The sequence below is a fragment of the Leguminivora glycinivorella genome, chromosome 4 (assembly GCF_023078275.1).
Source record: "Leguminivora glycinivorella isolate SPB_JAAS2020 chromosome 4, LegGlyc_1.1, whole genome shotgun sequence".
Lineage (NCBI taxonomy): Eukaryota > Metazoa > Arthropoda > Insecta > Lepidoptera > Tortricidae > Leguminivora > Leguminivora glycinivorella.
In genome coordinates, this window is record NC_062974.1 from 20,823,738 (window position 1) to 20,851,359 (window position 27,622).

Sequence of the window (27,622 nt, forward strand, 5' to 3'; positions counted from 1 at the left end):
GATTAGAAAATATCGTAATTTTTCTTCATTAAACCTTTCTTCAAAATTCATTTGCTCTATTCACAGCTGAAAAGTTGTGAAAAACACATAAAAATCCGTTCAGTAGTTTTCGAGTTTATCGCAAACAGACATAGACAGACGCGGCGGGGGATTTTGTTTTATAAGGTGTATTTAAAAGTAAGTAAAAGGCACCTACCCACTGTCCATAACCTGCCAATCAATGACCGCAAGCAGGTCATAGTGTTATACATTTTCTTGTACCTTAATCCTCAAGGGAAAATTAATGATGACTTAATCTTAATGCAAAAAGCGACTTCGTATCCGGGAGCGGCGCGTGGCATGGAACGTGAGACACGAAGTCAGTGGTTATCCTATGTACACAATTTAGATTAACATTATGGGCTTTGTTCTTTATTTCCATTATCATCCGAAAGCTTGGCTACAGGCTTAGGAATGGGCACCTAAGCCTGTAGCCAAGAGTGCAATCGTTGATGCTGCGTATGGCATCGTAGTGACCTATATCACAGTATAATAAAGAGTACTATCGTACAGTATGGCCATTCCCGCTCCCCGCTGAAAGTACCGCCCACCCCCTCTTGGTTACCCCACAGTTACCGCCTGTCAAAAACGTTCACCTAAACGAGCTTAGACTGTGTGCTAGGAACGCGCCTCTTTCATATATTTGATCGCCAGTGTCCGAGGTGCGCCTATATAGTGAGTATAGTGACTTAGTGACTCTCTCGCTCTTCCGTATTGGCGCGCCACGACAGAGCCAGTTGCGTATCGTTCGTCAGGGAGCGTCAACGATTATACATTTGGCTAGAGGGCCTGCGCAGGTAATATGATCAATCGCCACTGAATCTGTTTTACCTATTGTTTTTACTCGTATCATTACAACAAAGTAAATACACCTAAACAAGAGGTTAAGGGGCATTTTCAGAATTTAGGACTCAACATTAGCGTAAGTCGTTAACGAAAATTAACTCGCTGTCAGTTTTGTGACGACATCATCCTCCTTGCGTTATCCCGGCATTTTGCCACGGCTCATGGGAGCCTGGGGTCCGCTTTGACAACTAATCCCAAGATTTGACATAGGCACTAGTTTTACGAAAGCGACTGCCATATAACCTTCCAACCCGAAGGGTAACTAGACCTTATTGGAGTTAGTCCGGTTTCCTCACGATGTTTTCCTTCACCGAAAAGCGACTGGCAAATATCAAATGTCATTTCGCACATAAGTGAAAAACTCATTGGTGCGAGCCAGGGTTCGAACCCGCGATCTCCAGAACGAAAGTCGCACGCACTTACCGCTAGGCTACCAGCGCTTCTTGCGCGCTTTTGTGACGACAAATACGCATAAAATCTGTTTAAAAATGTACTATTTTTTCGTTCTGAATGTAGATTATCGCTTAAAGTATATGTAATTAACACAAAAATAATATTTTTATTGAAAATTCATACTTAATTATCGTCACAAAACTGACAGCGAGTTAATTATTTACGCTACGCTAATTTTGGGTCCCAAATTCTGAAATTGCCTTAAGAAACATTTTTTATTTACGTAATAGCAAATAATAAATGTGCGTAAAGTTATAAACAGAAGTTATCTGTTATGTCGACCTCCACCTTGAACCGCAGTCAACGGCGGTCACAACGCAGTCAAGTTTATTTATATCTATACAGGTCAATCATTTATGATCATCACCTGTAAAAATCCTTTGACATCTTACTAAGTAATTATTCTACATTACCTGCCTTTCAATATTTATAATGACTATAGCAATCCATATAGGATAGGGTAGGAATTAGGATGGTCCTGATGCCACTCCTGCTGACCTCGCCAAAGTCGCCATTGGTCCGTAAGCGAGCAGCACGGGAAGCATGGTCGCGCGATAGACGATAAAATATCAGGCCGTCCCTATCGCACTTACAAATAGTGCGATAGGGACGGCCTGCTATTTTATCGTCCGCAACTGGCTTGGTCAGGCCTATATGTACCGGAAGTTGGAAAGAGAGAGATGGAATGGATGGAGATGGAATGCTCAGCGTTACTTATTTATCACGAACATTGACATCGTGGGAGGGACATCAACATAATTATAATTATTAATTATGCGCGTTCAATATTGATAGGTTCAAACCACAGAGGGATAAGTAACGGAAGAGTTGTAACTCCATACATCAGTAAATGCGGGTTATTTGTATTGTTAGTTAAGTGACATCTAGCGACAATTTGTATAGTTTAGTGACATCTAGCGACAATCACGCGTCAACTAGCGTAAATTAATCAGTACTGCTACTTGTCAATAGTCGCGACGAACGAAAAGGCTAATGCTCACCAATTTTTAGCTAATATTACAATAGTATTAATCAGTATTCTGTTTTCAATTCCTTCTGCTTGTAATATAAGTTGTAAACTGTTCTAATATTAAATTTTTGGCAGACGAGACACAGTTGCCACCTAGTATCGAGTAGTGGTACTGATAATTCACGCTATTTAACTATGCCTATACAAATAACCCGCATTTACTGATATATATAGAGTTACAACTCTTCCCCGTACTTATTTCTCTATGGTTCAAACGACTAAATTTCTGAAATACTGTCCTTAGAATCTTTTACACTGTGGATAAAAGAAAAAAAACGTTAACTTTCTCCTCTTGTGTACCTTGACTTGATTAATGAGTGGAGTTTGCCAGTGGTTAACGACTTATTTTATCTATTAATAGTAATTAAATTATCAATTACTTAAGTTGAACAATTTGAACCTGTTTAAATAGTTGTAGGTAGTCCTACGAATGGTATAGGTAACTTTTTAGTAAGCCTACGCAAAAATCATTAAATACTTAAAGAATATAGTTAATTAAAGTAAATGTCATATGTTAATTCATATTTTAATTACTATAAATCAATTTTTAGTTTTACTTCATTAAAACGATTCAGTTTTAGTTAGACATGCTTTAAAAATAATTAAAAAATAGTAATTAAATAATTTTAATTTTGATAATGACATAAATTATGTAATTTCTTTAACTTAATTAATGTCAGTAAAAAGTAGAAAATATCCTTCAGAAGCCCAATTGATCTGGCCACAGTAGCCACTAAAGACACAATAAATACTTTGCCTTTATAATGACTATTTTTATTTATTGTCTAAAGAATATAAATATGTATAATACCCAGCTAAATGCATGCCATCGCAGGATTACGGAGGTTGTTGCCGGTTGCCGCAGCCGGGGCTACGGTCATCCGTGCTATGGGGACCCCTACACCATGTTCGAAGGTATGCCGGCTCATGGCAGGGTCTTGTATGAGCTACAGCAATGCCCCAAAAATATATGCCGATGGCTATAATTTCTTGAGTCAAAGTGTAATGCAGCCTGTCATCCAGGAAGTGTATGAAGATCTGAAAAGATGAATTCCGGCAATACTGTCACAAATAATCCCCTAGAAGCCAACATATCACACACCGGGTGTCCGACACTTGTCTTCCTGTTGATGGGAGTATAATACAAAGCCCACATGCCCACATATACCTATCAGACATAATGCAACATGGAGCACTTTAAACACCTACCCAATCAAAACTACTTGGTATTTGCGGAATTGTACATTTTAACTGCCAGACTATAAATAAATAATCATTATGTCGAATATGACTTTAGCTTTTGCCATTGGCTAAATTTGGCCTATTCAATCCGATTTTACAACAAGCATGTTTTGTTAGGAAAATCGATTTCGCATTCATTCATTTACTTGTTGTTCTGTTGATACAAGAAAGTAAATAAATCATCCGGGCATACAATAGTTATCAGGGACATTTTCTTTTGTGGATAGTTGGCAATATACACTAAAGAGAGCCTAGCAAAATTCAATATTTACTTACGTAACGATCAGGTAAAAACATTGGTAAGTAATTAAGTAGGTACTTATTCGATTTTTTTTACACGCCATTGCTATTTAGTAGGTACGGTCACTTACTTTAATAATTGTTGATCCACTTCTAGCTCATTTTATACTGGACATCTCATAGTTAAGCATATATAAGCTAAGACGTTCCAGTATCAAATGACCTAGAAGTGGATCAACAATTTAGTGACTGTACAAGTTATTTTTATTCTTCCAAAACCGGTTAAAATTATGATTTCATGTAGGTTGGCGACCATAAATTGAATGATAAATATTTAATAATTTAATCCATACTCCATCCATCCATACTATCCATACTATCCATACTATCCATACTTCCATACTCCATACTAATATTATAAATGCGAAAGTAACTCTGTCTGTCTGTCTGTTACGCTTTCCCGCTTAAACCACGCAACCGATTTTGATGAAATTTGGAACAGACAATCTTTAGACCCTGAGACAGAACATAGGCTACTTTCTATTTCGAAAAAAAGGGATGAAGGGGTTGAAAAAGAGGTTGAAAGTTTGTATGGGATTTCTTAATTTTAAATGATAAAACCATGAAACTTTATATTTTAGCACTTGATAACAAATCATTAAACATATATTTAAAGTCACATACAGGTCGAACGCGATTAATTAACATTATTTTTACCTTTAAAATAAACATGGTGGGAAATAAACATTAACTAAAAGCGGGTAGATTATATTTATTTGTCTACCCCGAACATTTATATAAATTAATATCGGGTAGTTTTGTGTTGTTTACATCTCCGGTGACATTTTGCTGGGACGTCAGTCTTCCGCGACCACGGCCAGTGCAACCTGGCCGAAACGTTGGGAAAAAAGGTAAAAATAATGTTAATTAATCGCGTTCGACCTGTATGTGACTTTAAATATGTGTACAAAGCGCGAGAACTTAAAGTGTTATATCATTAAACATCTTGATAAGGGATAGGGATAGCGATAGGGATAGGGATAGCGATAGGGATAGCGATAGGGAAAGCGATAGGGATAGCGATAGGGATAGCGATAGGGATAGCGATAGCGATAGCGATAGCGATAGCGATAGCGATAGCGATAGCGATAGCGATAGCGATAGCGATAGCGATAGCGATAGCGATAGCGATAGCGATAGCGATAGCGATAGCGATAGCGATAGCGATAGCGATAGCGATACGGATACGGATACGGATACGGATACGGATACGGATACGGATACGGATACGGATACGGATACGGATACGGAATACGGATAATATGGGTATCGTTAGAGGGATACGGATAATCGGTCGGCGGTCTCTTACAATCAATGTGCTCTAAGACGATCGTTGTTTGCTTGCTTGAAGATTACGTTTGCGATAAGTACATATAAGCAAAATGTAAAAAAATTTAAGGGATAATAGAAAAAAGTACTTTTTACCCACCGATCATAGTGTCGAAATACGGGCTATGTGGGATGTTTATAAAGGTTTCCCCAGCGTATATAGAATTACCTACGCTGTGGTCGATGTGTAATATTTCTACAATCATTGCAAGCAAAAGTATTATGTGCAATCGAAATAATCCCAGATAAAAATACCTACAGAGAAACCGAAGGATCCAAATGAAAATCTTAATGAATACTTTTACGCGGGCGAAGCCGCGGGTAAAAGCTAGTAAACTATAAAGTTCGATTGATTTGTAATGCGTTAGAAAATTTAAAATTAATATTTTCTTTGCGTTGGCATACCTAGTCCAAAAACTTGTATTTTACTCAGTAATATAAATGTTTGTTTACTTAACCTTGAAAAAAGCTTTAGAAATCTCTCGCACTGTTAAAAATGTTTGCTTGTTCAAATATTTATTACAAGGATTAACAACACCATTATTCTTAGAGAGGTAAAGGTACACAACTTGGAAAGCCAACATATCTTATGAAACTTAGTTTTGTGATGAGTGGTAAGTAGTTTTAAAACGCAGTTGTGCGGAACAGAGTACAATTTTCAAACGACTAATAAAAATTAAAATCTGAATTTACCTATCAATAGCAAGTTTAAAAAACAGCACGCATATTTTAAATAAATCTTATTCAAAAAGATTATTTTTTGTTAAATATAAAAAGTATTAGGTACTTACAAATAATCATTGCGCCAACATTATTGTGTAGTGTAGTGTAGCCATTATTTTTTACATGTTTAATTTTCCAGACTAGGAAATTTCGATGGCAACCATATTAACAAATGCCTACATCACAAATAGGTTTAGGTACGAAAGCCTTGAGGAAAACGGCATTACGACTTTTACAGTCTACCACTGAAAACCGAAAAACTATTACAATAGCATGACTTCCTTAATTCAGTTTTAAACTTGTTTTTCACATTATTTTTGACATACAAAACAATAGCACGCAGTCTTAAAAACGTCCACTACTACGTCTACCTAACAATGAAAACCCAGAATCTATTCCAATGTCATTAGTTCCTTGATTCAGTTCACAAAACATGTTTTTCACATAATTTTTGACAAAAGAACGCAGCCTTCTCTAGAAAAACCTCCAGCGAAAAGCATCCCGCTCTTGTTTCACGTCCATTGTCATGATAAACTAAAAGCCGTGAAATAATTCTCAGAACTGATTACTTAAGTACACAATTATCGCCTTTCTGCGTCAAAAATTACAGTTTAAAGTTGTGTCGAAGTTGGTGTATTGATAAGCAAGTATGGAAATTATTTATGTGGTGTGTGGAGCATGGAGTGAGCACTGAACGCCGGGCCGGCAAGGAGCATAGTTGTGCGCGGGACGAGAATCGATTTGTAATTGCCAGTATTATTGAATCATGAACCGGCTTATTCTGATTAGTGCTGTGTGCATGCAGTTTGGCTGGATATTTGGTGAGTCTTTGAATGTCTGGTTGTGATATTTATTTTTAAAATGTTTACTGAAAGTTATGGTCCTTCAGTATTATAAAGCTCAACGTTGTCGCATTGATATAATTGCGCCAAACTTATAATTTGTTAGCTTTGGATTAAATTGGGCTGATAGGTAGTTCCTCACTCTATGTAGGTCAGAAATTATTTTAGGATTTGGACATTGACATCTCAAGAATAGAAAAATAAAGATTCCTTACGGTTGTTACGGTTTAAATCATACTCTGGTTATACCTATTTAAATAAAAAAAGATTGGTCGAAAATTAGAGGTCGTTAGGTATATCAAAAATGTTAAAACTTTAAAATGTTAGGACAACAAGAATAACATTGCTTACTTGACCATGTTTGATTTTGATACAATAGTACTAAAGTCCTAACAATTAAGACTTTTGTCTTAAATATGTATAAACAGATAATCATTGGGTACCTAAATATACATTTATTATAATTTCTACCTATACATTAACAACAATATACATAGTACAGTAAGAATGTATCTGTAAATACTCGTATTGACTTTATTGAGGAAACCCAAACCATAATTTTATAAACAAAACCACATTAAAGTAAATAAAACTTTAAATTGTGAGCGTGGGATCTTTTGCGAAGTTTTGCAAATAATATAGGTAATTGCAAAAAAATGACGCAGTAGATTTTTATAAAGTAGTACCGTTGCTGGTATTTAATGGACATACATTTAATCATTATTTTTTGCCGATTCTTGATTAACGACCGGCAAAACGGAATATCCGGTCTCTCCACATCCGGTAGAGCTTGCTAGCTTGCTAAAAGCTGTACTCGTTTTTTACCTCGAATCTATGATATAGTGACAAAAACCTGAGACGTCTTGATAAGCTATTAAACTTAACGAACCATTAAATTATTTCGGACTAGTTCTAAGATCCTGGGTATAAAATAGTACCACTTTTAATCATTCATAGTATCTCTATGTACAGTTGCCATCAGATATGTGGTCAGGGTGCTCACAAATCCATACTAATATTATAAATGGGAAAGTGTGTGTGTCTGTTTGTTTGTCCATCTTTCACGGCAAAACGGAGCGACGAATTGACGTGATTTTTTAAGTGGAGATAGTTGATGAAATGGAGAGTGACATAGGCTACTTTTTGTCCCTTTCTAACGCGAGCGAAGCCGCGGGCAAAAGCTGGTATGTTCATATGTTTTTAAGCAAAAGCTCCGACATATTTGATGGCGATTGTACGTCAAGTTGTGTGTTTATATTTAGAAACATCGAGTAAAAATGTTAAAAGCACATTTTTGCTCTTTAAGTTTTAAACGCACGTAATTCGAAACAGGTACTTACCCCTATTTTTAAACACATCGTATTAAATCAGTTACCGTATTAAGCATTGGGTCCGACCAACTCTAGTATTTATTGTTACAATTAAGTATTCTGTTTTGTTCACAAGGAAAATTTTTGTACTTCTACCTTTGTACCCAGCCAGTAATTCCAAGTCCAACATTGTAAAAGGCAATTAATTTTTTTTATTCGCCATAAAGTTATCATTATCACGATAATCTGTGACGATATTACACGCATTGTACATTTTATATGGGTATTTTATTGTGGATGCATAGCTTTTAACCACTTACATTTTATTCATATTAATTTAAGTACTTTAAAAGTACCTTAAAAATCAAATAACAAAAGCTACGGTCTGTTTGTGGAATACAGTACACCCTACAGTTTAATTGTTAGCTCTTGTCTATAGCTACTCAATTGCTTTTGGCTACTGTAGTTACCTTTATTTTAGGGATGATTTCCATAAAAAAAGTCTCCATGTTACCAATTTCCCGACCATTTAAATAAGATCGTCGCCCATTTTTGAGTCTCACGCGTTCGAATTCAGAAAATTGTCACTGAAAATAATAAGCAAGTCACCATTTTAGTGACAAAATCCCGTACGCGAGATTCAAAAATCACCCCCATGCAATTCCCATTTGTGTCAGTTTTGATAGTTTCGTCGTTAATCACTGATCACAAAGTCTTAAATCCTCATCATTTTGCCAAATTAAATGATTTAAAAGTATAGTACGTATGTTCATTTTCTTAAACAAATACGTATTTATTTAGAGTCAAAATATTATTATTTTAAAAATATCACAAAAACCGCGGAAGTGACGTATAGTCTGAGACCAAAAAGAACAGAAATTAAAAAGTGACAACATTATAGTGTCATCCCTTTCAAATCAATACGTGTGAGAAAACGATGTTGCCACTTTTTAATTTCTTACAGTACTCTATATTTTCAGAATATGGCCTAGTAAAATCTTGAACTACTATGTAAATGATTAATTTGACAAGTGTATTGGGGCGATAACGATAGCGCTAGAAAAGTAATAAATTACGATATTATAACATTGCGACGCCGAGATCTTGATATTAAGGAATTAAATAAATCAATATAACGCAAATAGCTTTTATCGGCTATATTTTTATATGGAATATAAATTAATTTTACACGCTCCGACGAAGTTTATCGTAACTAAGCTGTCCTCTCATAACGCTGCGTTTCGGGAAAACATATGCTCCATTGCAATGTACATGTTTTTGAAGAGGAATATTTAGAATCATTGCATGCTGGGCGAATAAATCAAAGAAAGTATAATTGTGGGTTTAATAATAAACAGACCATTCACCAATTTAAGAAATCCGACAAAACTAAACAAAACGAAAGCTAAGTTTACGGTTGAACTTGACTTGACAGTTGCCTAGCAGGCTATTGGAGTAGATACCCCAGTTACTCCAGAGCACGGTGTAGGTATAAATTCGTGAATTAACAAGGGGACATACGATGTCTTTTTTTCACAAGGACCCTAGATTATAGAAGACAATGACCCGGACCGGTGTCTAATTCATTACGATTGTTTTGCTACAAATATGCACCATCATTAATATTCATACAAGTTTGTGACTTGACTATAAAATCAAAATTCAAATAAATGTTGTCGCGAGTAATTTGTGATTGTGATAATAATTCTTTATTTATTTAAACTTTAACATTAGCCTGAGTAATGATATTAACACAGTAAATGTCTTGTTCTCTTGTTAGAATTTGGCTAATTTTGACTAGATACATAATTCTGTTAAGTACCTATTCACTTATTTTTATACTTCGGCTATGGCCATATAGGCAGTGGGTAAGTCGTGTACATTCAGAAATGGGCGAGGTACAGTCAGCTTCAAATACACAGTTACGATCACGGACACCAAATAAGTACATTAGAACATTTAGAACACCATCCTTATTTCTATCATCACATCACGAGGTTGTGTTATCATATTTGTTTACTTTAGACAAAACTACAAGAATTGCGGAAATTTGTTTTTACGATGTGAGGTAAGGTGATCTTACCAATACTTACCGATTCTGACAAAAAGCACTATGTATTTTCAGAGAAAAATATTTTGAGCTTATACTAAAATTTGTCTAAGACATGTATAGCTAAGAATGTTCTATTTGACCTTTCCATTCCATTGCCTACTTCAGCTTTGCATCCAATAATTATATATTATTCATTTAAAACGATATAACGCCTTAAGTATCTTAATCGAATATTAATTGTTCAGACATTAATATGCCTCTATTAGGTGTGTATGGTACTTATCCATGTCTCGTGTCTAGTCTCGTGACTATACATATCCGTTTCATTTAGAAGAAGTTTGCTTATTAAGTTATTAAACATTTTTTGCTGCTATTGCTGCTTTATTTCTTTGACAGCTATATGATTATTTTTTGCTACATTAACTTCACTTGTTAATTCATCCACCTACTTATCATCAGTAAAATAAATAGGTATATTAGGTATATTAGGTACTAGCATTTGCCCGTGGCTTCACTCGCGTTAAATTCGAAAATTGCGGAATGTTCCATACAAACTTCCACCCCCCAGTTTAGGGAAATGTCTCCATCCCGTCAACTATCTCCACTTAAAAAATCACGTCAATTCATCGCTCCGTTTTGCCGTGAAAGACGGACAAACAAACAGACACACACACTTTCCCATTTATAATATTAGTATGGATGAATTTAATTTAGTTATTAGCTATTGTAATTTTCTAACTTCATTAGTAAATAATAAGATATATTTTAAATTTAATTACTATTTATTAAGATAAATGTTATCGACGATATTTTAAATAAGTGAATAAAGCATTTCCTTACAATAATGACAATCTTACTACATATACACATAACAAACAAATTGGCGCTTCACATCACCGATTTTCATCTTAGCTAGGCAATTTGAACACTAATCGTTTACTCCGTACTTAGGTATAGGCTTGTGCCGTCTCGTTCGTTGATCGGAGCGCTCCGATCTCGTTCAATCGCTCCCACGAACTAGTTCGTTCTTTTAGGTCTTTTACTCATTTAGTTCAGCAAGACCAGCGACCACTGCGGTCGGAAAGATCAGAACAAATGGGACCGAATTGTGTCAAATTGAGTCCACAGATAGTAACATTCCGGGTAGAAAGGTTGTAAGTAACCGAAGTTTAATATGAAAACTTGATGTTTTTGTATTGCTCTGCTAAGTAGCTCTCGCTCTCGGTCGGCGCAGTCATACACTCGTACTCGTTCTCGATCCTATACTGAACTAAATGAGCAAAGACCGATTCTCAGAGCACGAAAAGATTCAGTTCATTTCGGTCATTGATGGGATTTTATTCATAACAGTTCATAGTTCGTGAACGACACAAGCCTACTTAGGTAAAGGGCGATTGAGATAATTTCGTACGCTACGGTGTAAACTATCGGCATTGTCGCTGAGTATCAGGTTTGTATATGTTATATTTGCTACTAGCTTTTTCCCGCGGCTTCGCCCGCGTACTATTCTAATCTTGTTTCCCCATATAAACTTTGGACTCCCATTTCACCCCCTTAGAAGGGGAATTTTGAAAAATTCTTTCTTAGTGCTCCTCTACACTTTATAAGGAACCTACGTGCCAAATTTGGGATCTCTAGGACCATCGGTTTTGGCTGTGCGTTGATATGTCAGTTATATTCTGTCAAACAAGTCTGTCAGTAAATAAGAACTAAGAAAACTATAGGTATCCTTTTCTCTAGCATCCTAAAGAAAAGGATGCATATAGTTTTCTTTGTTCTTATTTACTGACAGACTTGTTTGACAGAGTATAGTCAGTCAGTTTCTACTTTTATATATTTAGGTATTTTAATAGACACACTCCTTAATCGAAATGCCGATTGTTTTATTTGTCATAATATCAGTGGACTTAATTATGCACGTCGTTATGTATAATTTGGGATTCCCCAAAAGAACAAAGACACGGTTTAGAAAGTAGTTTTTATGTTGTGGAAAGGAACATAATTACTAAATATTGAAATTCTCTTAATTGGCCAAAATCAAGGTTTCTAGGAATGTGATTTGCAAAACGGTTAATTTGAAACCGATAGATATATTGAGCTTTGTGTAATTTGTCTTTGTTATGTCGTTTGTTGTTGCCGCCAAACTTTCACGCAAGAATTTAGACGGTCACGTAGGTACTAATTGTCAAAATTATCTGTATTCTTTTCAAGCTTTGACAGGTTATTTGTATAAGGATACAAACAAATGTCGGCCTTATGGTAATCAAAAAAGTCGGATCTTTTATTATGTTTCGACACATCTAAGAACTAGATTCGATTGGTAAACTTTTTAAACTAACCATTTCTAATTGATTTGATTATTAAAGCCTTTCAACACACTCTTATAGCAATTACCCTCAGTCCTTACATTTTGTATGGTACAGACGTCAGCTCAGTAATATAATATATGTGTAGGCTCGAGTAAATTCTCACCCTATCCTAGGTCATGTAATTATGTGTGTGTAATTAAATTTATTTGAAAAGTGTGAAGATTTCCTTAGTAATCGTAAACGTGATGACTGACATAATAAAGAATTGACGTAATCGTATCGAATTATAAAACCATTCGTTTCGGCAATCATCATAACTATAAATTTTAAATTTATTATAAAATATAAATCGTACGCCAGCTATTGATGTATTAAAATCATTATTTAATTTTAAATTGTTTACGCCAGATAATAAGGAGATGCATACAATGTTGCTCGGCTGCCTAGTTATTTAAATGTATACATACTTATATTCTTATGTTATAATACTTATAATATTCGGGCTTGATTAATTTAAAGTATTCTTTACCACAATGTAACGGGACAGGGTCGTTAAATGCAAATGCATTTTTTGTTATAATCATCGCGGAGCTTTGCGCGCATTATATTCTTATTGCATGGCCGAGCATGATCTCATGCTCATCCTGTGCGCCTGCGCTGTGTCGTGTATTCTTTGTATGCACGTTATGCTTTAGGTATAAACGAATAAAATATTCGACATTCTTACTCAAATTGTCTAGGCTCCACGGCACAGTAAGCTCAAGAAAGCTCTTGGTGTTGGTATTTATTCAGACAATCGCAGATGTATGAGTTGTTTAGAAAAAAATACGAATTTAAGGAAACTAACTAGTTATGCCATTCTGTTTCCTAATTCCTATAATGGACCTAACTATAGGCCGAAGTAAACGGAATTCAATAAAAACACGGTGTAGATGAATACGCTATATTTTTGGGTACTAACTTTGTTTACATGTAGATTTAAATAACATTATACTATTCTATCTAAAATAATTACAAATTATGAAATAAGTAGGTAGGCAACCCCGCTTTTTATCATTTAATGCATTCTGCTGCATTACCTCGCTGAATGGCTAATATGGATATCATTTGCACTAAAAACGATTCGATCATCTTCATTTTGTCTAAATTACAATAATTATAATTTATAATCTTAAAATCATTGTTGAAAATATATTTAAGATTTGATTGTAGAACCCTGGAAGTAACTGTGATTCATAAAAACTACTAGACGGTGTACCGTAACGTAGTAATTTAATTATTTAATTTAACTACACAGGTAGCCCACGTCATTTTACTATAAGAAATACGTAATTGTAATAAATAGTAAATCACAATTCATGCGTATTTACGCTTTTGGTGCCTTATCGTTTATCGTTGTAATATTCGTAACTTTGGAAAATGTTGTACATTTATTTTACTGGGGCGTTTCATTCAAACATGATTTATTATTTTTAATGAAAAAAAAAATATTTCATTAGAGATAGATATGTTTGATGTTTCAGAGATTGACGATATGCATCTTTAGTCTCAATTGTTATTCGTAATAGTAGAGGAGCCCAAGAGGAGATTCTTTTAAGGTGCTCGAATGTGTCAAACTAAAATTATACAAATTGTAACCGCAAATTAATAAAACTAGGAAAATGCGCTGCGTATAGACGACGTATAAACGAAACTACTACATTCTACGTCATTTTCATGATTGATTAATTAGGACTATTATCACGAAAATGACGCCTGAAAATGTTTAAGATATCTTTCCACGGGTAGCAAGATATCACTTATGTCTCTTATATCTTAATCTAAGTCTCTCGAAGTTTTTCTCGAACTTCAAAAATAGCCTGTAGCACTCCCCTGCTATTATAAATTTTAATTTTTAATTTGGTGTTGTCGATAAATGATTGTCATCCACATTAGTCATGTGCTGTCATTATACCTTGTCAAATCGGGCCTCATTACAGAAGTATGCAAAAATGTCGATAATACAAATCATGAATATACTGAATTAAACATTCTGTCACAGGGTCGTAAAATACTTATTTATTTAACTTTATATTGTTTAGTCATGCGTGAATAAAACTCCGTGAAAGAATTGAGGGTTCTAAATTGATTTCATTTCAAAACTTCTCGTCGACCGCACGCGTACAAGTGAGTTATTTAAAAATATGTTTGGAAAAATCTAATGAACTTTATGTTATAATTATTACGTGTGCTTAAAAATTAAGTTGTATTTGGACTTTGCATTAAAGAAGAGTTGTTATGCTTGATAACAAGTGCACGGTCTTTTACACCTGGACATCCAATTAAATTCTGATTAAAATAGTCCTTATTACATATGAAGCATAAGGAGAAAAATATTTATCTAATAGAAAGAGATACCTATTTATATTAGTAGGTACGTACCTATTTCGATATCTTAATGTATTTATTATAATAGATAGTATAACTGGTATAGATATTATAAATTTCATAAAAACGCGTTCAAAATGGAAACGCTTCTAAGCTTAACTTTAATGTTTTGTATCTTTTCGTGATAAAAACACTTGCTTATTCAACAAATCAAACGAGAATCTGATGGTGAAATATCGTGTAACACATGTTACATTTCAATGTCAAGGTTAAACTAGACTGAGTAAATTGTTCGTATGAGTCTTCTCCGAATTTGCACTTGCACGGAATATTTTTTCGCCCTACGTCGTGATGGCGAATGGGCCCTATTCAGAAAAGGAAATTAGGCATCAATGTAATATCAATTCCACATGAACATAGTAGGGTTCCATTGGCAATAATATGATGTGCTTTAGGTAGAGAGAGAGCGCATCTAACAGTAAGTTTTCCATATAATTTAACTAGCTTTTACCCGCGGCTTCGCCCGCGTAATAAAAGTATTCTTATTGAAACGTTTACAAAAAATAAGATTTTCATTTGGATCCGTAGGTTTCTTTGTAGGTACATCTGTCCGCGATTATTTCGATTAAGGTAAAGCGGGGCAATTCTCGACTGGAGGGCCATTGTAACTGATCTATTTGCTGTACGGTCCGGTTTTGGCTGACTGTACCTTACACATATTAATATTGTTTTAAAAGAAATTCTTGCAATGATTGTAGAATTGTTACACAGCGACCACAGCGTAGGTGCGAATATGTATGTATTTTACCTATATAAATATTTATACTGGGGAAACTTCATACAACCCACATAGCCAGTATCTCGACGCTATGGTCGGTAGGGTAAAAAGTACTTCCTTGCATTATCGCTTACAATTTTTTCCATTTTGCTTATACTTATTGCAAACGTAAACATATAAAAGGCAAGCAAACAACGATCTTCTTACAGCACATTGAATGTAATAGTTTACGGATGCAGGATACTCGCCGATGCCTACTTACTAATACCTTCCCACTGGGCCACCTGCATTTTACACTGCCTAAATATCGATTGCCGACCGATTATTCCGACCCCAATCCCTATTCTTATCCCAGTCCCTATCTCTATCTTTGTCCCCGTCCCCGTTCCGTCCCTGTCCCCGTCCCTCCCCTATCCCTATCCCCGTCCCCGTCCCCTATTTTTATCCCTATTTCTATCCCTATCCCTATCCCGATCCCGATCCCTATCCCCTACCCCTACCCCTACCCCTACCCCTATCCTTATCCCAATCCCAATCCCTATCCCTATCCCTATCCCTATCCCTATCCCTATCCATATCCCTATCCCTATCCCTATCCCTATCCATATCCCTATCCCTATCCCTATCCCTATCCATATCCCTATCCCTATCCCAATCCCTATCCCTATCCCTATCCCTATCCCTATCCCAATCCCAATGCCTATCCCTATCCCTAACCCTATCCCTATCCCTATCCATATCCCTATCCCTATCCCTATCCCAATCCCAATCCCAATTCCAATCCCTATCCCTACCCCTATCCCTAACCCTATCCCAAACCCAATCCCAATCCCAATCCCAATGCCTATGCCTATCCCTATCCATATCCATATCCCTATCCCTATCCCTATCCCTATCCCAATCCCAATCCCTATCCCTATCCCTATCCCTATCCCTATCCCTAACCCTATCCCGTTCCTGTCCCTGTCCCTGTCCCTGACCCTGTCCCTGTCTCTGTCCCTGTCCCTGTCCCTGTCCCTGTCCCTGTCCCTGTCCCTGTCCCTGGCCCTGTCCCTGTCCTTGCCCCTGTCAAATTATCATGCTAGGAGGTGAACTTTGAAAAATCCTTTCTTAGTGCTCCTCTAAGGAACTTCCGTGTCAATTTGAAATCTCTTGAACCAGAAGTAAAGATAAAAACTAAAGCTATACTTATGGCTATTTTGGATATTTTAACCCCATTGCACAATAACAGGGGAGAAAATTTCTTTTCCACCTCATTAGATTTAAAAATCGTTGTATTTATCGTGATCAGCGACCCGATAAACCATAAAAACGATACCCATATTGTGTTTTTGACTTTACCCCCTTTGCACCCCTTTAGGGGTCAAATTTTCAAAAAACCTGAAACATGTGAAGTTTCGAATAAAATAGTCAAACTAATCTTGTTTCCCCATAGAAACTTTGAACCCCCATTTCACCCTTTTAAGAGGAGAATTTTGAAAAATCCTTTCTTAGTGCTCCTCTACGCCATATAAGGAACCTATGTGCCAAATTTGAAATCTCTAGGACCAGCGGTTTCGGCTGTGTGTTGATATGTCAATCAGTCAGTCAATATCTTCTTTTATATATTTAAACCCCATTGCACCACAACAGGGGAGAAGGTATTTCACTTCCGCCTCGTTAGATTTTAAAAAACGTTGTATTTATCGTGATCAGCGACCCGATAAACCATAAAAACGATACCCATATTGATTTTTTGACTTTATCACCCCCTTTTCACCCTTTTAGGGGTTAAATTTTCAAAAAACCTGAAACACGTATTCAGTCATATGTCTTAAGGAATCTTCCTGTGAAGTTTCGAATAAAATAGTCAAACTAATCTTGTTTCCCCATACAAACTTTGAACCCCCATTTGACCCCCTTAGGAGATGAATTTTGGAAAATCCTTTCTTAGTGCTCCTCTACACTATATAAGGAACCTACGTGCCAAATTTTAAATCTCTAGGACCAGCGGTTTCGGCTGTGCGTTGATATGTCAGTCAGTCAGCTTCTTCTTTTATATATTTAGATTGCACATTCGTAAATGTGGTTTCGGACGCTGGTTTTCCCGGCGCGAACACAACAAATGATCTCACTCTGTTTTTGTATCATCTTTAATGGACCTCTGAGTTAAATGTTACACGATCTAATTTTTGGATTATTAACACACGTGATGCGCATTATTTTTGTGGTTGTTTAATAACACCTTCTGTTTTTAATACGTTTGTAGTTCTGCGAAAAAACGTACAAAAAGTTAAGTGCATAAAATCAAACAGCAAAAAGGTCCTTAATCCACCAAAATCTGTGGAATATACCTGGCCCCGTAGCCGAATGGCATTTCTCCGACGCCAAACGAAAGCGATACGCCGCTGGCTCTGTCGCGCCAATACGCAAGCGCGATAGAGATAGATATCTACTAGCGCTTCGTTTCGTGAGCGCTTCGTGAGCGATTGTGCCATTCGGCTAGCCACCCTGTTTTGTGTTAGATACCCAATGGTAATTGGTTATGTAAGTGATTCCTATGATGCACATTTGCTTGTTGATGATGTAAGGCACATGATATATAAAAACAAACTTATCTACTGCAATTATGGCCGGGAGATAATTGACTGCGCAACATATTTACTTAATGGGTTTAATTACTGATGCATTTTAAGATATACGAATGAGTAAAGCGATTATGCTATAAAATTGTCCTATTCTGAGCTGGTTATTGTTACATTGTAAACCATCTTTATCATTTAAAGTGTCAAAGTTTTTGATTGAAATATCGTTTTGGTGTGAGATACTTGCGCCACATTATAGTTAACACCATTGGTGAATCATACTTGTTAAGTATAGCTGTTTGTTATGGTTTACTGTAGCAAATAAGTACTATAACGAAACCTATATCACATTTGAACAACATTTTTATTCTGGAAGTTATAAATACTGACTATTGACTGGAAAAAATTAACAATTTTTAAGAAAGACGTGCCTCTCGTTTATGACCAAGGCACACTTGAGTCAAAAACGGTAATAATAACCAATATATTTTCTTGTATTTCAGGAGCACCAAACCCGGCAGGTGTCGGCGCTTACGCATACCAAGACTCGGATGGCAATAGGTACGGTGGCACATACGGCCTAAGGGACGACCAGCTCAACCGGAACTTTAACCCGGTGCCCTTCGGCCCAGACTTTGACGATTTCTTTCCAGAATACTTTAGAAACTTCGAGAACATACTGCAAGAGTAAGAAACATTTGGTAGCTCAGCATGAGCTTCCGGTGAAGGAACTTTTGCGTGATTTGAATTTGATAATCCAATTATCTATCTTATTAACAGTAAGATATATAATTGATCTTTCGAAATCAAATTTGGTTGAGCTCGGCTTGAGCCTTATAGGGTGGACGGTTCTGTTTTGAATATAGGCTGCTGCCTAATTGGTAAAAGGTGTTTTCCGGCATGCGTAGGAGCAAAGATAATATAATCAATACGTTTTAAGAGGTAGAACTAAGTACAAATTGTTTAAAAAAGTCCATATTAACGATTTCCAAAATAGGAACTGAATGATGATTTTGTTTAATGTGCACTAAATTTGTTGCACAAGTCACGTCCTCGTAACCCCTTTTGCACCTTTTTATAAAATGTCACAACTTGACAGGTTTGCATCGACATCATTTACACGACAGACATTTGTTTGTCCAATAGAAAATGAACTTGTATGGGATGTTGTCGGTTGAGACTTATATAATTGTAGCTTTATAAAATTCCAAACTGGCACCAATTTTCGTAACTACAAAAATTCACATTTTGTATTGTGTGTATGCACTTTCCAAATTGTACATGTACTTAGTTTTAACTCTATGTAACCATATGTTTATTCCTGTTAGATACTAATTAATTTGTTTCCATTTAGGATCGAACTTACATATCCGGTAGATCACCTTCAGCCGCTGCCACCGTTGAAACCGTTCCCACCGCTGAGACCTCTGTGGTTCCATCCTTTGAACACAATACATCCACATCCTCTATTGCAACATCTGCAACCACTGACTCCCCTACACTTACCACTGTTTCATCCGCTGCAGTTATTGGCATTTGATCCTCTGCAATCAGTCGCAGAATCTAGAACAGCTCTTCGACCCCTACCACCTCTTCCACCATTACGACCTCTTCAACCACTACAGCCACTTTCGTCCCTACATCCTCTCCCGCCCCTACAACCTCTGCAACCTCTACAACCTCTGCCACCACTACAACCTCTTCTATCGCGGACACTACAGCCACTTCCACCCCTACAACCTCTTCCGCCTCTACGACCGCTGGAACCGCTACAACCTCTGCCACCGCTACAACCTCGTCTGGCGCGGACTCTACAGTCTCTTCCACCCCTACAACCTCTTCCACCCCTACATCCTTTTCAACCTCTGCAACCTCTGCCACCGCTAAAACCTCTTCCACCGCTGCAACCTTTTCTGTCACGGACAATCCTACAACCCCTTCCTCCCCTACAACCTCTTCCACCCCTACAACCTTTTCAACCTCTGCCACCACTGCAACCTCTTCCACCCTTACAACCTTTTCAACACCTAGAACCTCTTACACCACTTCAACCTCTTCTGTCGCGGACAATCCTACAACCCCTTCCTCCCCTACAACCTCTTTCACCCCTACATCCTTTTCAATATCTACAACCTCTTCCACCACTGCAACCTCTTTTATCGCGGACTCCACAACATCTACCATCGTTGTTACCGTTTAAACCGCTGCAATTTTCACTGTTCCATCCCTGGGACTTATTTTCAACATTACAGTATAGAACACAACCCTTAAGATATCTGACTCCACTCAATTCGCTACTTCTATCTCAGTTATATCGACCACTGCAAGGTCTTTATCCCGTATTTCCCCATCTACCTCTGAGACCCCTACAACAATTCCCATTGTTGCCTTTTCAACTACATCAAGCGTCACCGTTCAATCTGTGGAGGGCAATTTCACTGCAGCTGCCTTTACAGACACTGCTGTTTGCACTGAGGACAGAGTTAGTTTCGTTTTATAAATGTGTGGTTTTGTTTTGTGTGATTTGAATTTCCTATAGTTTTTTAGTGTCGGTGGGTATTGAAATAAACACAGTTTGGTAAATATTATCATTCTCCAGTTTTACTACATTCCTACATAAAATATTTAGAGTATGTTACAGGATGGTTACACTTTTTCGATTGTTTCGACGTATACGTATCTCTTTCTTGATTCTTCTCTTGTATGGCTATATTAATAGCAAGTCTTTAAGTAATTCCTTTTTAATTTAACCAATCATCAACCAAAAGGCTTCAACCTTTCATTAATTTCAGCTACTTTGGTGTCTTACTTTTTCTGGGTACCTACTATTCTCTCTCCTTTCTGCATATCACACCTACCTATCTAGCTTGCTGGTGAATCATTCTCTCGCTTACGAACTTGAAATTTACGTGTGTTTTTCATACGCGCTATTCTGACTAAAAATGAAACTGAAATTGAAATTCGAAATACATATTTGTTTTACATCGTATTTTTAAATATCAAAATAAGTCTACTATTACTTCGTCAGAAAAATAAAGTATAACTTTTGTTAGAGTCTTCGCGTAAAAAGAAGATTCATAGATTTTTACCAGATGATAATGTGTTGGATCGAATCCCATGCATTAGGTACACGAGTCACGACTCTCCTCTATCTGCACGGACTAAAAGTAGGTAATGTAACTTAGATATCCATATCAGATTATTAATATTCATTTATTTCTTCTCTAATAATAAAACAATGGTCAGTAATCCCTTTATTTCATATTCAGTTTCATTAATGTTTTCAGCGCGTATTACGTGTGTGTGTGCTAACAGTGTGTTTGATTTGCAGGGTGTTTAAATCGAATAAAGAGTATCAAAAAAAGGCGTTTGACGCTTCCAAAAAAGCCTACGACGTTACGTCGAATCAGGCTGGTTTCATGAACTTCGACTTCTCCAGGTTCCCCTTCAACGGAGGGTGGGGTAATTACGGGATGCCCAACTTTGGAGCTCAGAACTTTGGGGCGTACGGCCACAACTCGGCGTATGCATCGGGGTCGGCCATGCCGGGATTCTCGCACCAAGTAGTGGCTATTAATCCAGCTAATCCGGTAGGTATTAATTTTATTTTATAAAACAATGGTTAGTAAATATTATTTAATAGTACACAATAGAAAAAAAGTTTTCAATATTGATTATACTTGTGTAAGTGTGTCTAGGTCTATAAATATACTAAAGATTAAATTGCCAACTTCACAGGTCAAATTGTTTTTATCAAAGTTCAATTGTTTTCATCAAGATTAAGGTAACGTTATTTCACACTGAAATACACGCATGCTTTCCAATAAATTACGCAGCAATATCATTATATATAATAAAACTAAGTCGATTAAAAGTGTGCGTGCCGATAAAACTTAAAAAGGAGTCCCGGCACGATAAAGGGACTTAAATAGTGTGATAGCCCTTTATCCCCCCTCGAACAAGAAAGTTCCCGTTTTAACCTAAAGGGCGTGTTTTTAAAGATATAAGGGCTTCTTCAACCCTAAGTATAGTGGCGCCATCTGTTGTCGAGTAGTTGAACTTCATTCAGAACAACGATTATTTGGGTTACATTTCGAAAGGCGCGAAATTTAAAATTCCAATTTCAATAGTCTTAAATTACATTTGTTCTGTTATCGAGTATTTGAACTTATTAAAGGGACTTAAATAGTGTGATAGCCCTTTATCCCCCCTCGAACAAGAAAGTTCCCGTTTTAACCTAAAGGGCGTGTTTTTAAAGATATAAGGGCTTCTTCAACCCTAAGTATAGTGGCGCCATCTGTTGTCGAGTAGTTGAACTTCATTGAAAGTATTCTACAGCAGCAGAACCTATTGTCACGGCAGACGATAATATCGAGAACATTCTAGAAGGTATGAGAAGGAAAATATTCTAAAACTTTCTCGAATATTCTAGAGCCTAGCTCTCTGAATATATAAGAGCCCGGTGTCGCCCGCCAGAGTCAGTTCGATTTGAACAGTGAAACAAGCGATTTCGAAACGAGAAGGAAAAAAGTTATCTGTGAGCCTTTATTTTGAAGTATCACGTGTGAGTATTTTTAATAGTGTGTATAATAATTTTCCAATATAGCCGAACAACAATTCCCGGTATGTAAAATCTCAGGAAAATCTGGACGAGGTCAACTTCTAAAACAAGCTAAAATTATCATCTGGGATGAATGCACCATGGCCCATAAAAATCACTAGAAGCCATGGACAGAACATTACAAGAATTGCGAAAAAACTCTGAAATAATGGGAGGAGCTCTACTCATACTCTCAGGAGACTTTCGACAAACACTTCCAGTTATTCCCAAGTCAACACCAGCAGACGAGATCAATGCATGCTTAAAAAAGTCACATCTCTGGCCACAAGTACAAATACTGCAATTAACAAAAAACATGAGAGTTGAATTATCAAAAGATGAAACAACAGCATGTTTTGCTAAAATACTTTTACAAATAGGCGAAGGTACATATCCTACTGATCAAACGAGCGGCTTCATAGAACTCAATAGTGATTTCTGTAACGTAGCCACCACTGAAAACGAACTAATCGACAAAATTTATCCAAATATTATTCAGAACTATACCAACGTAGAGTGGTTATTTCAAAGAGCGATTTTGGCCACTAAAAATAATATTGTTGACGATATCAATTTTAATATTCTAAAGAATATACCTGGTGAAGAGAAAATATATAAATCAATCGACACGATGGTATCCATTGAAGAAAGTGTCAACTTCCCTACTGAATTTCTAAACTCTTTACAAGTACCAGGAATGCCATTACACTGCCTTCGTCTGAAAGTTGGATCTCCAATCATACTACTCAGAAATCTAAACTCCCCAAAACTATGTAATGGAACGAGGATGATCGTAAAACAGTTATCGAATAATATCATTGAAGCTGAACTTATTTCTGGAAAGTGCAAAGGACACACAGTATTTATACCTAGAATACCACTGATCTCTTCGGAATTGCCATTTCAATTTAAAAGATTGCAGTTTCCAATTAAATTAGCCTTCAGTTTCACGATTAACAAAGCGCAAGGGCAAACTTTAAAATATTGTGGCATCAACCTCAAAGAATCCTGCTTTTCACACGGTCAGCTATATGTAGCTTGCTCAAGAGTAGGAAATTCGAAAAATTTATATATATATACCCCGGATAATAAAATAAAAAATGTTGTTTATAAACAAGTAGTGTAAATGATGAGAAAATGTTTTCAATAAATTTTTTTACCGTTTACGTCATAGTTTATTTTTTTATTTAAACTACCACGTAATCTCATATCAACTCCCGAGCGAAGCCGGGTATCATAGCTAGTAGGCTATAAATGCTATAATGGGTAATAATTGAGATCGACCGTCGGTATGACGGTGTGCACGGACCGGATGAAATTTAGAGTTATAAGTAAATCTAAGTTGGCAGAAAATAAATTACTTACACAAATATTGAAGAAAAAGTGACCAAGGCCTCCAGTGCGTGAGGCTGGAATAGAAAATAATTTAAAATGTGTCAATTAGTAATAATGTAATCAGTTTTTTGTCCCTAACTTTTACAAAAATAAAAAAAAATACTTGATTTTCATAAAAGATCTGGATCGCATTTGTCTCATTTCCTGTTAAAAATAGTTTTCTTGATTTTGGAACTATGTAATTCAACCGAATTAAATTGCATTAAGTACTACTAGCCAATATAGTTTTTATCACAAAAAATCATTAGTGAATAAACGCGTGTACTCAGTAGGTACCCTAAGTTTAATTTAATGACGGTTACGCTCGCGTATGAATTAAACTGGGTAAATTCAATCAACGTAGTAAACAGTTATCTGAACCGTCATGAAAATATTTCATACTTTGAGTACTATTACTATGACTGCGTATCGTGACTAAAATGTAACACGTTTCTTTACGTTTATGTGCGATATTTACATACGCCGGCGAATAAACTATGTAAATAAAATATAATTATATTTATACAATTAGGGAACAAATCAAATTATTTTACTAAATATTTTTTGTTTTGTTGTTTTTGAAGTAGTCACACTACTTTAACTATATAAATTATAAATTGAAATAGATATCATACACGAAAGAAAAACGACAAGCGTAAGCTGAAGACCCGGGTTCGATTCCCGGCTCGGCCACCAGTGGGCCCTGTCATTTTTTTCTTTCGTGTATAATATCTATTTCACTTTAAAATATATGTACTTATGAGACACAATGTTTGTGCCTTTTGCAAAGTTATATATCTGTATCATGATTAAACGTTTTCTTTTAACAAAAGTAGTAAAATAAAAACTAAAACTAAGTTGTTGCATAAATAAGAAAAGCCCAAACAGAAAATAATATTAGACACAGACAATATCAGACACAGAATAACAAGAATAAAAAGAACACCATTCCAATAGTTCGACCCCATGGCAATATTCACCGATTGATAATAAGATGGTCCTTTCAAACAGAAAAAAATAATCGTCGCATTCAAAGTCTACATTCGAAAAGCCTTTAAAGAATATATTTCTTACTTACTTATTCACGAACAATAGTTAGTGGTATTCTCCCAACTATGCGGCGTAGCACTTATAATTCCCATACAAGATGTTTTCCCATCTAAGAACCGACTGTCTCATCACATTCTCCATAACAGTTCTGCCTCGTAGTTTGATTTGTATATTTTTAGGGTTCCGTAGTCAACTAGGAACCCTTATAGTTTCGCCATGTCTGTCTGTCCGTCCGTCCGTCCGTCCGTCCGTCCGCGGATAATCTCAGTAACCGTTAGCACTAGAAAGCTGAAATTTGGTACCAATATGTATTTCAATCACGCCGACAAAGTGCAAAAATAAAAAATGGAAAAAAATGTTTTATTAGGGTACCCCCCCCCCCCCTACATGTAAAGTGGGGACTGCTATTTTTTTTTCATTCCAACCCCAACGTGTGATATATTGTTGGATAGGTATTTAAAAATGAATAAGGGTTTACTAAGATGGTTTTTTGATAATATTAGTATTTTCGGAAATAATCGCTCCTAAAGGAAAAAAAAAGTGCGTCCCCCCCCTCTAACTTTTGAACCGTATGTTTAAAAAATATGAAAAAAATCACAAAAGTAGAACTTTATAAAGACTTTCTAGGAAAATTGTTTTGAACTTGATAGGTTCAGTAGTTTTTGAGAAAAATACGGAAAACTACGGAACCCTACACTGAGCGTGGCCCGACACGCTCTTGGCCGGTTTTTTTCATATATTAAAGCCTCTTGGCATGGTAGATCGTCTATCACCGTAACGTACTCAACTACTCATCCATATAGTGCAAAATCATACCCTTTAAGGGTGATGCAGGCACAGTCACGAATATAAATTGCTGTGAACTAGAAAGCCTTGTGGCGTACAAAACACGGCACTTGACTTCATTATGATCCTATTAATACTAGGGCTCTGTGAACGACTAGCTAGACGAATGTGTAAAAGTAGAAATTATCGGCTACAAACATAGTATACAACGCTCGCCAACCTCTCGCCAACGTCATCCTTCTCATCTATATCTATAACTGCTTACAGGGCCAACCGAACGTGGACATCAAGAACCGCTTCGGAGAAGAAGGCACCGGCACCGGCACCGGTGGCAACGGAGGCTACATGAGCGTCTCCAGCTCCTCGTACGCCACGTCATCCAACGTCAACGGACAGGAGAAGAACCACCGCGGGGCGGAGACCGTCGTCAATAACAACGGTGTGGTCCATCGTTATAAGGTGGAGTCTTAAATACTACCGCGGCGCGATCCTCAAGAACTCTAGGGGCATTGACGAAATTGTCGGATACGTGACGCTATTAAAACACTTCACTTCTGACAAAGAAGCCGATATTTGATAGTATAGTTTTATAACCTGCCATTACAATCAATGCTATTCAGATAGTTGTCACTTGTCGTTGTGTGAATCCAAGCAATTTGACCCTCAACGCAGCTTTTTGGACTACGCTAAATGTCTGAAGATTCCTTCATTTACATCATATTTACCAAAATCTGCACGGTATTCAGTTACCGCTGGATAGCGTCATGTCAACGACAAAGAAGACTTTTGTGGAATGCGCTCCGGACTACAAAATTTTAACTGCGCGTTTTAGCGTCAATATTCAAACTATTACAATGAAAGGAGTTTGTGGAAAACTTTACTGAAATATGTCTCAAAAAAATAAGCCGAAAACGTAAAAAAAAACAAATTTAAGCTCTTTTATTTCAATCACATGAAAAGTTCTCCTGTGGCGCATCTTTAGCAATCCTCCTATAGTTTTCCTAGTGGATGTTATATGTATGTTGGTAATAATTAAGCCGATTTATCGCGTGCTTCTAAGTGACATATATTTAAAGTTCTACTCATTCTCCTATGCAATAAATACTGTTACAAAGCTGGTTTGGTATGCATCCATTCATAAATGAATGTACGTGTAGGTGCATACCAAACTTCTTTGCAGACTAAGATGCCATCCTTTTAACTAAGGGCACATATTATTTATTGTAAGGGAGGCACTAGCTTTAGTATTATCGTTGTTAGTATACATGTTGACCAATGTATTAACCTTTTTATAGAAGCATCTTTCTGGCGTTGAGTGAACGGAAATATGCTTCTTTCGAAGGTTTGTGATACATTATGTTTTGAGTTAAGTATGTTGTTAATCATTAATTCCTAAGCAATAAATGTGCTGTGACTCTCTTTTACCTACCCTCTGGATAAGGAATTTATATACCTAAAGCGCTAGTTATTTTATTGCAAGTATATAATACATGTTAATTAAGTTATCCCACTTTTTTGTTTTATTTCAAACACTTTGCTAATGTGTTTTTCGCCTTACCTTTAATACCTTTTAATTATATTTTTGGAAATGATATCTTTGAAATATCATGTTTTGCTGGTAAGAAAA

General features: G+C 36.4%; 1 protein-coding gene across 5 annotated transcripts; it reads left to right on the forward strand.

Moving 5' to 3' along the window:
- The first annotated feature begins 6,625 nt into the window (after positions 1 to 6,625).
- On the forward strand, positions 6,626 to 27,505 carry LOC125225091 (serine/threonine-protein kinase WNK2-like). Of its 5 annotated transcripts, XM_048128625.1 has the most exons (5): positions 6,626 to 6,783; positions 18,689 to 18,746; positions 19,540 to 20,667; positions 21,625 to 21,775; positions 26,263 to 27,505. In XM_048128625.1, exons 1-5 carry the CDS (start codon positions 6,729 to 6,731, stop codon positions 26,464 to 26,466), a joined length of 1,596 nt encoding a protein of 531 aa, XP_047984582.1. In that variant the 5' UTR covers positions 6,626 to 6,728; the 3' UTR covers positions 26,467 to 27,505. The 5 variants fall into 5 exon arrangements, with proteins under 5 accessions (XP_047984582.1, XP_047984583.1, XP_047984584.1 ...); XM_048128626.1 differs by lacking the exon at positions 19,540 to 20,667 and having other exon boundaries at positions 6,627 to 6,783; positions 18,689 to 18,872; positions 21,517 to 21,775; XM_048128627.1 differs by lacking the exon at positions 19,540 to 20,667 and having other exon boundaries at positions 6,627 to 6,783; positions 18,689 to 18,872.
- Positions 27,506 to 27,622: the final 117 nt, after the last annotated feature.

Coding starts and splice junctions, on each gene's coding strand:
- LOC125225091 (XM_048128625.1), top strand. CDS start 6,729: ATGAACCGGCTTATTCTGATTAGTGCTGTGTGCATGCAGTTTGGCTGG. Junction 6,784..18,688: donor GCAGTTTGGCTGGATATTTG/GTGAGTCTTTGA, acceptor CTTGTATTTCAG/GAGCACCAAACCCGGCAGGT. Junction 21,776..26,262: donor CTATTAATCCAGCTAATCCG/GTAGGTATTAAT, acceptor AACTGCTTACAG/GGCCAACCGAACGTGGACAT.